Consider the following 12,674-nt stretch of genomic DNA (forward strand, 5'->3'; position numbering starts at 1 on the left):
AACGGACATTAAGCCCTCAGGAGAAGCCAAATGAGCAAATGAAAAATTTATAAGTGGAAACAGTTCAGATTTTATAACCTACGGCAAGTAACAAAACTGTTCTTCAAAAAACAGATATGGATTTTAAAAAATCAGTATTTCCTGGAGCTATTTAGAGGACAACCTCCAACTTCCATTGTTTGGGAGGGATGAAGTTAGGATTATCTAGGCTATGGGTATGTATGTAAAAGCACCATCCGGGCAGTATGCACCTCTTCTCAGAGAGACTCTGTGCTGAGGGGCAACCAAACAGTTGATACAATTAGCTGTGAATGCTCTAAAGACCCTGGGATGTGGCAGCTGACTGAGGTTTGCACTGTAGTTAAATTGCACCACCAATTTTTGAGTATCATTTTGAATCATAACCTGGATCTGAATGCTAACTCTGCAAATTCATCTTGATCACCTTTCTAAATCTCTTTGTTCTTCTGTTTCCTCATCTGTAAAATGCAGAGGACACTAACAGAAGGAATCTCAGAGGGCTTTTGGAAGGGCTGAATGAAATAACGAATGGTCAAGCATTCAGCAAAGCACCTGGCACAGAGTAAGCTCTTGGCCAATATTAAATATTGTTGCTATTTTACTCTCTTCATGTGGGCCATTCAAAATTCTAGTATTCTCAAAACTGTGCAGGGAACACACACACCCCAAAGTATCCTGTCAACTGTAGAAAACAGGGAGCCTCCACATGGGTATTTACGGGAGGGTGCGCCAGGATTGGAACTCCATTCACACAGAAAACTGGCTGCAGTGTGACCATGACTAATGCTCAGCAAGCACTCACTGTGGGCCAGACCTCTCCTGAAGCAAGCTACATGCATAATATTGAGCAGGAAGTGGAGTATGGAGAGGCCAGAGGTGGGAAGATCAATCCAGAGTCAGATAAAATATAAGGAGAGCTTTAATCCACACACACAGTCAGCGGGAGCCAATAAACCTGGTAGATGCCAGTTACCCTCAGGAGAAGGGCAGGCAGGGAGGCCAAGAAGGCAGAAAACCTCTCTGGAGCCAAGCAGCCAGACAGATGGCAGTGCACGTGTGTGCACAACTAGATGTCATGGCTGGAGCTGAGTGACCAAAACACAGCTCTCCCTCCCAAAGGGATTGTTTTGAGAACGACCACTTGATGGTACTGAGATAATGAGGTACCATCTGATAAAAATGAATTACTGAGCATTTAGAAATAAAGAAACCCCACAGAGCAACTGACCTCAAAACATTTTTCTTTCTTTGCTTGGTGAAGCAGGCTAGCCATTCCAGGAAGCAGAACTGGAAAGATGAATGTTTCCAAATATTCCTTGGGGGAACCTAAATCAAGCCAAAAAAAAAAAAAAAAAAAAAATCCCACTGAAAATCCCAAATGGCCCAGATGAATCTGGGAGAAATGTTTGTTTCTGAACCAAAAAAGACACTGTCCATGAAATAACATGACCTTAAATGTTGCATTTTACTCCAGACTGTTGAGTTAGGCTGTATTATTAAAGAAACTTAAAATATCTTTCTGAGCCTCTGTGGACTGGTGAGGATGTAGAGGGGTCCTGCACCAGGCCAGGGCCATAGGCACAGCAAGGAGGCCAGTGTGGCTGGAGGGAAAATAAGCAAGGGAAATATGGTAGCAACGAGGCCGGAGAGGAACAGGGTGGGTGTACAATGGATTGTACCACAGTAATGGTGGTGGTGGGTGCCAAGGCCCAAAGCACACTAGCAGAGAGAACAGAACAAAGGGGTAGGAGAGGTCTGGCATCAGGGAAGGCCAGAGGAACTGGGCCCAGGGGGAAGATGGAGAAAGTCTATACCTCTGATTTCAACCCACAATGCAGGGCAGCATGATACTTTCATCTATTTTTTACATTCTCCCCTTTGATTTTAATGTGGAATCAAGGTATGCTTGCTGTTATTTATTATTTTTATTTTTTTTTAAAGATTTTATTTATTTATTTGAGAGAGAGAGAATGAGAGATAGAGAGCACTAGAGGGAAGAGGGGCAGAGGGAGAAGCAGACTCCCTGCTCAGCAGGGAGCCCGATGTGGGACTCGATCCCAGGACTCCAGGATCATGACCTGAGCCGAAGGCAGTCGCTTAACCAACTGAGCCACCCAGGGGCCCCTTATTTATTATTTTTAATATATTTCAACCTTAAAGAGAAACCAGTGGGATAAAAGTATTTCTCTTAAAAATAAAAATTAAGGGGTGCCTGGCTGACTCAGGGTTGTTAGTTTAAGCCCCATGTTGGGCATGGAGGCTACTTAAAAAAGTTTAAAAAAATAAAATTCTGATACATATTTAAAAAATAAAAAATAGGGGCGCCTGGGTGGTTCAGTCGTTAAGTGTCTGCCTTCGGCTCAGGTCATGATTCCAGGGTCCTGGGATCAAGCCCCGCATCCGGCTCCTTGCTCGGCGGGAAGCCTGCTTCTCCCTTTCCCACTCCCCCTGCTTGTGTTCCTGCTCTCCTGCTCTCTCTCTGTCAAATAAATAGAATCTCCAAAAATATAAAATAAAAAATAAAAAAATTAAAATTAAAATAAGAACATATTCTTTCGTATTTTTGTGGTCTCCCTGAGGTCTGTCCACCCCGTCCCCATCCTCTGGCTTTGCAATGTTACAAGCCCCAAATTATAAAAGACAAAATCTCACTTCCTTACTTACATGTTTTTGGATCGACTGTTTCCAACTTAACTTGAGGACAGGGTAAATGCAAGTCCATGATCAAATGAGGAACTGAATAAAGGTACTCTGTATTGAAGCCATGGAGAACCATTTCCTCTAATGGTGAAACCTGATGGGGGGGGTTGGGGAGGAAATCAATTCATATAAATAGCTTAAATAACTGTATTTTTCTGTATAACCTAACAAAGGATAAAATTCTGTATTAACTTCAGGTTCAAGGGGCATAACGAATACAAATCTTTGTCCCTCTTCCTTTCTGAGACACCTATAAATGACAATCAAGGAATAAAGCCCTAACAGAGAAAAGAACAGGAGGACCATTAGTGGATGAAAGATTTGACATTTCCAAAAGAAACAGGAATGAAGCATATGGTCAAATAAGAAAGGTAATGGCAGCCCAGGATCCAGAGGAAGAAACTGCCCCAGGGGATAGGAGTCCCTATTCCCATCAAAACTCCAAAAGGCTTCGATTCTTAGGGGTTCAAGTCCTCAGAGGATGGGAATGAAAAAGGGAATGATAAACAGGCAGGGTTAAGTGGAAGTCTGGCTGGGGCTCCACTGGCCTGCTGTCTACACTCCACCTTCTCCTGCTTCTGCCCCTTTCAATATACATAAAGCTCCATTCCCACCAGCATTTTATATCCAGGTCTCCCTCCTTCCCAATGATTCCAGTGATTTCCAACGACTCCAAGGACTGGCCAAGCTGGTAGCCAAAAGGAAAAAAAAAAAAGCTCACCATTGATTTGGAGGCTCTCTGCCTGCAACCCTGAAGAAGTCTTCCAGTAGACAAGCACTCCCCACAAGCTCCTAGTCAATGTTTCTACTCATAGAGGAGGCTCATCCAGAAGACAAACCCACATGTACAATAGAAGAAAATCATACCAGCTACATAGAAAAATCCGCTCAGATGCCCATTTTAAATTTTGAATAAATAACAAAATTCTCTACACAGATAAAGAACATCAACAGCATAAAAGAGATCAGGATCTACAAAGAACAACTGACTGGAAGAAGCACCAACAATTCAGGGAAGGGAACTGTAATTGGTATCTGCGGAGAAATTTGAGAAAGCATTAAATCCACAGAGCAAGAACAGGACGCTATTAAAAAAAGAACAATCACAGGCCAAGAAATTTCTTAGACACAGAATCTCTACTAGTGGCAGTTGCAATAAGCTGCTGCCAAGTCTAGAGACAGGTTTGGGTCCTATCCCTGTGACTCTCCTCAATAACCTGACTCTCTCAGAGCCCTGCTCTTTTATTTTAAACTCCATTAAGCCCCTATTTTACTCCAGGCATACTGCCTGAGGGCCCCCCCTTCCTGGCTGCCTTGTCCTTGGCCCTCTTAGTACAGTCTTTTTTATCCTACCCACACTGGCATGCAGAGAGAAACATGCTCTATCCCCAACTGTCCCCAACATGGACATGTGTTGACTCCTTTGTAAAGACCTTTCTCATCCAGGATCTCATTTGAGCCCCACAGAGGTCCTGTGAGTTAGTCAAGGATTATCTGTTCCATTTAACAGAGGTGGAAGCTGAGGCTCAGAGAGGTTATATGATGCCCTTTAAGTCGCACCATTAGTAGTAGAGCTAGGGCTGGCCCCAATTTCTGGTTCTAATTCCAGTGCCTTCCCTTTCCCACCTCCCAAACTCATGATGTCACCATTCTCACATAAAAGCCTTTCACTTAGGTTAGGGCCTGGGCGATACTCACAGTAATCATAGCTTCTTGTTTGACTTTATATCCCTCTGGAAAGGGAGGCAGCTCAGCTTCATACTCTAAAGGGAGCAGGAAAAAAATCCTCAATTCCACACTTCATTGCAGTTTGTGATGCAATTTCCTTTCCTCTGAATAAAACATTCTTAAATTTTATTTTGGTTGATGGTTTATAAAGACAACCGGCTACTATAGGTTAATAATTCCTGTGAACCACCTTACTTAAAATGGATAAGAGATGATTGTTCTCTTGTATGACAGACTCAAGGCTTTATGTAAGAGTTTGAGACTCTTTGGCTGAGAAGGTACAACTTTAGATTTTGCCCCCAAGTTATAACTAAGGGGAGACACCAGTAGCTACACAGAGAGGAGGGGAGAAAAGAAAGAAGAGCAGCACATGATGGGAGGGCAGAATAAAAGTGACAGAGAGATGAGCTGTCTCTTGAAGTCATGAGGATGAGCATGAAGGTAGGATGGCCTGACTGGGGTTTGCATCTGGAAGAGTAACCCCATAAAGACCTTGCTACTCAAAGTATGCCCAAGAACCAGCAGCACTGGCATCTCTGGGGAGTTAGAAATGCAAAACCTCAAACCCACCCAAACCTGCTGAATTTGAACCTGCCTTTTAACGAGATCCCAGGTGACTTGTATGCACAAGTGGGAGTAGTCCTGCTATCAACTCCAGTAGCTTGCTACCCTGGCTGCACGCAAAAATCACTGTGGAGCTTTTTGAAAATACCAAAGTCTGGCCCAACTCCAGAAATTCTGATTCAGTGGGTCTAGGGTGGCCTGGGAATCAGTATTTTTAAAGCTTTCCAGCTGATCTAATGTGCAGTGAGGTGGAGAATGATTGCCAGGTTTCAAGGCTGTTCACAGTCAACCTGTTGGAGAGCCTAATGCAAAGAACAGTCCATATAAGTTCTGCAGGGTAACAAGAACTATTGCTCAGAGAGGGACAGAAATGCTCATGGGCTATCTCAGTTACATCCCTAAAAGAGAGTGGTAAAAATATTTCTGGAAAAGCCAATGTTTTAAAGGCAAATGCATAGTCGCTTTGCAGCAATGAGGAAAAACGGTTTTTGGGCAAGATAGTATGGATGGAATGAATAAAATTGTATTGGACCTATGTTTTGTTCTACTACCTGGTTCCTTGTCAGTGAAACATCTCTTGGCTTTTTTTTTTTTAACTCCTAGTTATCAGGCTGGGGACCAGTATGTCAGGCTGTAGGTTGCAAGCAATCTTGATTCCCAGGACCAGCTATATTAGTTTTTAATGCTATGTAACAAATTACCACAAACTTAGCAACATAAAACAACACAAATTTATTATTTCACAGTTCCTGTAGGTCAGGAGTCCGCGGGTATGGGATCAGGCTCGAATCAAGGTGTTGGCCATTCATGGCTGTGATCTCATCTGAGGGTTGGGTCCTCTTCTAAGATCATTGGTTGTTGGCAGGATTCAGTTTCTTGTGGCTGTAGGTCTGAAATCCCCATTTTCTTTTTGTTGGTGGGATTCTCAGCTCCTAGAGGCCACCCTCAGGTCCTGTCATGGACAGTTCACACCTTGTTATTTGCTACTTCAAGGCGAACAGGAGTCTCTTCTGCTTTAATGACTTTGACTTAAGGGCTCACCTGATTAGGTCAGGGCCACCTACAGTGATCTTCCTAAGTCAAAAGTCAACTGATGTCAAACTTCAATTACATCTGGAAAATCCCTTGAAGGCAATGCCTAGATTTGTGTTTGATTGAATAACTAGGAAGTGTGTGCAGTAGGGAGTGGGAATCCTTGGAGCCATCTTAGAATTCCGCCCAGTGTAACAGCTTGAGCTCTACCACTTTGCTTTCCTCTCAAACAAGCATGTAAATTCACTCTTCTTCCCCAAACACTTTGAGAAACACCAACAGGGTGTGAAAACTGTTTATTCAGATTTAGGATATATACATTTAGAGCTTTGTCCGATTACAAAAGCAACACATGCCATTATGAGGAAATTCCAAAAAATACAGATTTGTCTTATGTAAAGAGTGTAAGTCACATCCAATCCCATTATAACCCATAACCACTGTATTTTCAACGTATTTACTAACATATGTATATAATACACAAATACATTTATTTACTTTAGATCTCCTAGACCACGTCAAATCACCTAACTATAGAACCTCATAGCACCGTCCTTTTTCTTCATAATTCTTATCAGTTTTATCCTTATTTGAAATTTGTAAAAATTAATGACTGTGTGGGCGCCTGGGTGGCTCAGATGGTTAAGCGTCTGCCTTCGGCTCAGGTCATGATCCCAGGGTCCTGGGATCGAGTCCCGCATCGGGCTCCCTGCTCCTTGGGAGCCTGCTTCTCCCTCTGCCTCTCTCTCTCTCTCTCTCTGTCTCTCATGAATAAATAAATAAAATCTTAAAAAAAAATTAATGACTGTGCATTTTGCGAGGGAAATTGTCTGGGTTCGTTTATGCTCACCATCATATTCCCAAAGAATACTTGCTGAATGGATGAACAAAATGAAGAATAGTTTAACAAGTTACTTTTGATCCTTTATCTATTCACTTGTTCATACTTAGTGAGAGCGTACTATGTGCCAAGAAGCATTTTAGGTGTTGAGTCTTGGACATCTTTCAAGGTTGCTACATATATGATATGCCACAATTATTTAACCAGTGTACTTGGTGTCTAGGTTGTTTCCAATTTTTCATTATTACAAACAATGCTGCTAGGAGCATCACTATATACACATCATCAATTGGAAAGGAGGTATTTTTATAGGATTAATTCTTAGATGTGGAATTGCTCTGTTAAAGGAAAAAATAGTTTAAAATTTCAGCCAAATTGCCAAATGTTCCTTCAAAAAGTTTAAAACGATTTATACTCCTAATAGTAAGACTGTCTGTTTCTCCAGGGTATTACCAATCTTATCTATATTTAAAATGATATGTTGCTTTTATTTGCATTTCTTTGTTATTTATGTTTTTTCTACTTAGATTTTTTCCAAGTAGATCTCTTAGGAGTCCACTTAAATTTGATGGAAAAGATACAAACTTTTTCATCATATGACCGCAAAAGATATACAGTTGAAATGATTATGTAGAAATACAGGAAAATAATATTATCTTCAGGACAATATGATGTGTTTGTGATTTCAAGCCTCTATAATGTTTGAGAATCTGGCATATTTGAGAACTTGTCGCTTTTGCCTTGTGATTTCAATTTAAAATATGTAATTGATTACAGACTGATGCTTTTTACATTGAAAACCATATGAGCTTGTATGAATTTGACTAAGTTTGTAGAGTATTGAACTCACTAACTTCATTTACCATAGTTTGACTCACTCAATTTTTTTTTAAGATTTTTTATTTATTTATTTGATAGACAGCGAGAGAGGGAACACAAGCAGGGGGAGTGGGAGAGGGAGAAGCAGGCTTCCTGCTGAGCAGGGAGCCCGATGTGATGCGGGGCTCTATCCCAGGACCCCGGGATCATGACCTGAGCTGAAGGCAGACGCCCAACGACTGAGCCGCCCAGAAGCTTTAACAACTGAGCCACTCAGGCACCCCTGATTAATTCAATTTCTAAGAGCTGCTTCAGTGCTTAGGAAATTTGCTTGTCTGTTTAGCATTAGAAATGCTTAAGAAAACCAGGTATACTAAATTTATAAATGTTTACAATTTTTTAGTTATCGAAGCTTGTAAACTGGGTTAATCGATCAGGGGAATTTAATGTTATATGCACATTCAGTGAATACTAAGAACAAGTCAAAGTGGTTACTCATTTTATACAACAAAGGCAATATTCTGCAAGAGGCAGAGCAGAAAGAGCTTACAACCCCATTGGCAGAGCGGAGCCTTTCTGCCAAAATTGGAACCTGTCCCCTCTATGTTCCTAAGGATATGAGATAATGAAATGTCCTTTTTGCTCAGGCCACTATTAGACTGTCTCTGATTTGCTGCTGAACATGTTCCTAACTGAAACAGCAATTAAAATACGATGTTTAGGGCGCCTGGGTGGCTCAGTGGGTTAAATGTCTGCCTTCGGCTCTGGTCATGATCCTAGCATCCTGGGATCGAGTTCTGCATGGGGTTCCCTGCTCATCAGGGAGCCTGCTTCTCTCTCTGCCCCTCCCCACCGCTTGTTCTTTTTCTCTCTCTCAAAAATAAAGAAATAAAAATACTTAAAAAAAAAATACAATGTTTACCAACAGGGGCCTACTGGAAAGGGATGGATCAGGAAGGTGGAAGAGGTGGGAGTGAATCTAATGAACACCTAGCCAGCATACACTACAGCGAGGGGTTGTACTAGGTGCTGGACGGATAGATGCCTAGTGCGGAGGAGCTTATGTTCTGGTGAGGGGATGAACAGTAATCCGGTGCCTCTGAGATGTGGACATGCTGCTGGAGGGGGCTATGCCCAGTGCTCTCTCAGTGCAGTGAGGAGATAGGGCTTCAAATCAGTGTGAGGAACGAGATAAGCCTTTCTAGAAGGGGGGGGGGCCACTTAGGCTAGGTCTTGAAAGATAAAGATGAGAAGGCAGAGATGTTCCGGTAAGAGGCAAAGCTTGGGCAAGGCAAGGAGGAATAGAACAGTATGGCTCATTGGAGGAATTAGTTCCTGTGGCTAAAAGGACACAGTACAGGACAGCAGCACTGCGCTTTGTACCTCACTTGGAGAGCTTATTTAAAATGCAGAGCTTAAGGACTCACTCCCAAGAGGTCCAACTCATCAGGTCCAGGACAGAGCACAGGAATCTGCATTTTAACAAGCAATCCAGATTTTGACGCAGGTGCCCCAGGGCTACACTTTGAAGCGTGCTGCATGTTGTGTAAGGGCTTGGATTTGAGTGACACACACATCTGAGTTCAAGCCTGGTTCTATCACTTACTTCGGGAAAGTTTCTTTAACTCTCTCTGCCTCAATTTCCTCCATTTTGCCTGTACAACAGGGAAAATCCTCACTGCGTTGCTATGAGGTTTAAATGAGAGGAAAAACATCTAGCACAGTGTCTGACACATAGAGCAGCTCGAGAGATGTTGCTATTAGTATGATTTGAGCAAATGGTAGGTGCTGAACCTAAAAAAAAAAAAAAAAAGACAGGAACCAGATCATTAAAGGGCTTAGGTCTTAAGCTAGAGTTCGTTTACCATGAAAGCTATGAAAATCATTGTAGGTCAAGGCACGATGTGATCAGATTTGAATTTTAGAGAGGGTCCTGTGGAAGAGGGTCTGACAGGGGACTTCTGCATTTAAAAAGCTGCAGCACAATCCAAACAGGATGTGATAAGGGCTTGACCTAAAGCAGGAGCCATGACAACAAGGGGCTGAGGATTTGGGGCTTATAAATGTTAAGCAGGTACAATCTGTAGGGATTGGAGAATGTATGTGGGGATCATGAAAAGTGAATGGGAAACATGTTAGGATGAATCTCTGATTTCTGGACGGGGTAGCTGAGTGAATGATGGGGACACTCATCGAGATGGAAAGTTGTTGGGTGTCTAGAATAGTGCCTGGAGTCATTCCTAGCCCAGCACTTATAACAGTTCCCAGCATGGGTAGATATGTTGACAGAAGAGATGAGAATAATTTCACTGGAACAATGAGGTAATTAAGAGCTAGTCTGCACTGGGTTAAGAGAAAAGGAATGACAGTGGTGTGAACAAGGGCAGTGTGTTCTTTCCAGAAGCTTGGCTGAGAGAAGAAAAGGGAGAGATAAGAGCTAGAAGATAATACGTGCTAAGGGAGAGGTTTTTCTCAAGATGTCAGACCAAAGGATGTTTGGAAGGAAAAGTCAGTAAAGAAGTGAGATGTAGGAGAGGGGGTGACAGAGCAGGATCCTGGGATGGCAAGGGGGTGGTACCAAAGCACAGATGTAGGCTGAGCTGTTGGTAGCAGGGTATGTGTGCAGATGCAAATATGTTTATTGGTATAAGGAAGTTGAAGGATCCCCTCCCCACTTCTTCTCAGTGAATGCCCCCTACATTTACTAAGTGGTATCACCCAACATTTGAGGGAGTGTGTAGAAACCTGGGGCTAGCAGATGGGGGCAATGGAAGAAGACACTGAGGGATGTTGACGGATAGGCACTGTGCGAGCCCCCGGGGCCATTTTTCTCTAGGTGTACTCAACTGCTGGGCTAGGGTTACAAGCACTGATTCAGAGCTGGTCCCTGTTGGTACCTGGCAGGTGGGATGGAGGAACCTGATTTTACAACAGTTCTAAGGGTTGAGGTTGGAGAGTGTTTGGAGTCATGAACCAATGGCAATAATGAGGATGTTGATGAGAGTAGTAACAGCAAGATCAAAATAGAAGACTGTAAGCTCCCAGTACTTTGACTCAGGCTTGGTTAAAACCATAGTTAAAAATCATGTCAAAAGCAATAATAAAATTTAATTAGAAGCCTTGGCAGGAAAGACCTTTATTGATACTGATACAAGTACCTTTGAGGATACAAAGCTCAGAGGTAGTCATCACTGGAAAGTTGAGAGAGAAAATTAAAGAACAATTACAAGTAAGTCATCAAGTCATTCACACACACACACACAGCATCAGCCAGGTAGGACAGTCTTAAGTCAGGTATCTACCTATTCTGTATTTCTTCTTCCTAAATTGAGTTTCTCACAGGTCTATTTGCTGTGATAAGTTGCTTTTTTTTAAATGGAGATATACTAAAAGAATGTAACACTTAACCTCAAACATAGGATTACCCCAAAGCCTGTTTTTCATGTTTGTCGTGAGGCACTAAATTTTTACTCACTATATGTTTGTTATAGAAAACTGCATGTTAGAATGGTTAAGAAATTCATCTGGGTTATAATAATCATGACCCGAGTCAGCACCTGAGTATATAATTCACCATCTTTGACCTCATTAACTTCGTGATGTAACTCTGTCACTTTGTGAGTAGCATCAATTCACTTGCTTTTTAGAGAGCACCACACTTCTTTGTCTTTGCTTTCTCCCTTCATGGCTATTTGACCAAAATAATCTCACGACTTTAAAACACAATGCAAACCATGTTTCGTTGTTAACAACAATGAACATTTATTGAGCTCTTTCTGAATGCCTGACAGTATGCTAATCACCTTCACATCTATTATTTTACCTGGTCCTCACATCAGCCCTGTGAGGTAGGTAAGCAGTTTCCCTTAAACAACACACCATAATAAACTCTATTACAAAGAGCTGTCTGGCTTGGAGAAGTCAAAACGTCTTTCACTTTTTTTGGGGAAAAGACATCCACAACTACCTTCAAATATGAGTGGATTCTTTATGGTAGAATTCTCACAGGTCTATTTGCTGTGATAAATTGGGTCACAGCACCAAGGGGGTAAGGAACAAAGGGTAGAAATTACAAGGAGAACGTTGAAGATGAATACATTTTTTTAAATATAATGTGATTCTGGAAAAGGAATTCAAGCACTGGATGGGAGGTGAAACAGCCGCCGAGGGTTATCTATGAACTCTTGAGTCCACTATTCTCTTCCTCCTCTGTATTTTCCACTTCTTTCATATATTGCATTCACTCTTTTTTCCCATTCAATGAACATTTACTGGCTTGTCCAATATGGTAGCCACTAGCCACAAGTGGCTATTTAATTTGGTAAACTTAAATAACATAAAAAATTTGAGTCCCAAATGCACTAACCACATTTTAAGTGCTCAAAACTGTATGTGTCTAATAGCTACCACATATATTTGGGTTCTGACATTTAATTAGTTTCAAGTGTACAACATCATCAATCAACAGGGCTACCATACTTGAAAGTTCTGGGAAATGCTGTTTCAGAAAGCTGACATAGTGACAGTAACCACAAGAATGAAACATCTTGAGTTCTTGACCTTGAGGAACTTATAACCTAGGGGAGAAAAAAACCCACCCAATATTATTTTTTCCGAGCTAACACTTATTGAACTCTTGCTGGAAATCAGGCAGTTTGCTAAGCACTTTCTGTGACTATTTAGCTGCAATGCTCCTAACACCATAAAATAGATGTCATTATGCTCACTTTACAGAAAGGTCAATAACTTGCCCAATATATGTGAAGAGTACTGTAAGGCCTCATGACCAAGAGCATGCGTAGGGCCACGAAATAAGTTGAGCTAAACTCCATTTGGGGATTTTAAGGAAGATTAGAAGTGGAGAAGGATTAAAACCCACATCTGTAGAGACCCTGTTTACTCAACATGTGGGCTACAGACTTAACTACATCGGAATTACCTAGGATGCACGTTAAGAGCGCAGATTCCC

The 12,674-nt window shown here is 41.8% G+C and overlaps 1 protein-coding gene across 5 annotated transcripts in view; it reads right to left on the minus strand.

Annotated features, from left to right (window-relative positions):
- IQCK (IQ motif containing K) overlaps positions 1–12,674 on the minus strand; it is a 121,804-nt gene that overhangs the window by 108,477 nt on the left and 653 nt on the right. For all 5 annotated transcript variants that reach the window (XR_012380420.1, XM_025855592.2, XM_025855591.2 and 2 more), the window contains exons 2-4: positions 4,420–4,484; positions 2,686–2,815; positions 1,250–1,347 (exon numbers count right to left, since the gene is read on the minus strand). Coding sequence is in view for 4 of the 5 variants with exons in the window: in XM_025855592.2 (XP_025711377.1) it covers positions 1,250–1,347; positions 2,686–2,815; positions 4,420–4,484 (293 nt within the window). In the remaining variant the exon portion in view is untranslated. The remainder of the gene's footprint in view (positions 1–1,249; positions 1,348–2,685; positions 2,816–4,419; positions 4,485–12,674) is intronic.

Source organism: Callorhinus ursinus, unplaced genomic scaffold (assembly GCF_003265705.2).
Source record: "Callorhinus ursinus isolate GAN/ISIS: 27379988/994484 unplaced genomic scaffold, GSC_fseal_2.0 scaffold13, whole genome shotgun sequence".
Lineage (NCBI taxonomy): Eukaryota > Metazoa > Chordata > Mammalia > Carnivora > Otariidae > Callorhinus > Callorhinus ursinus.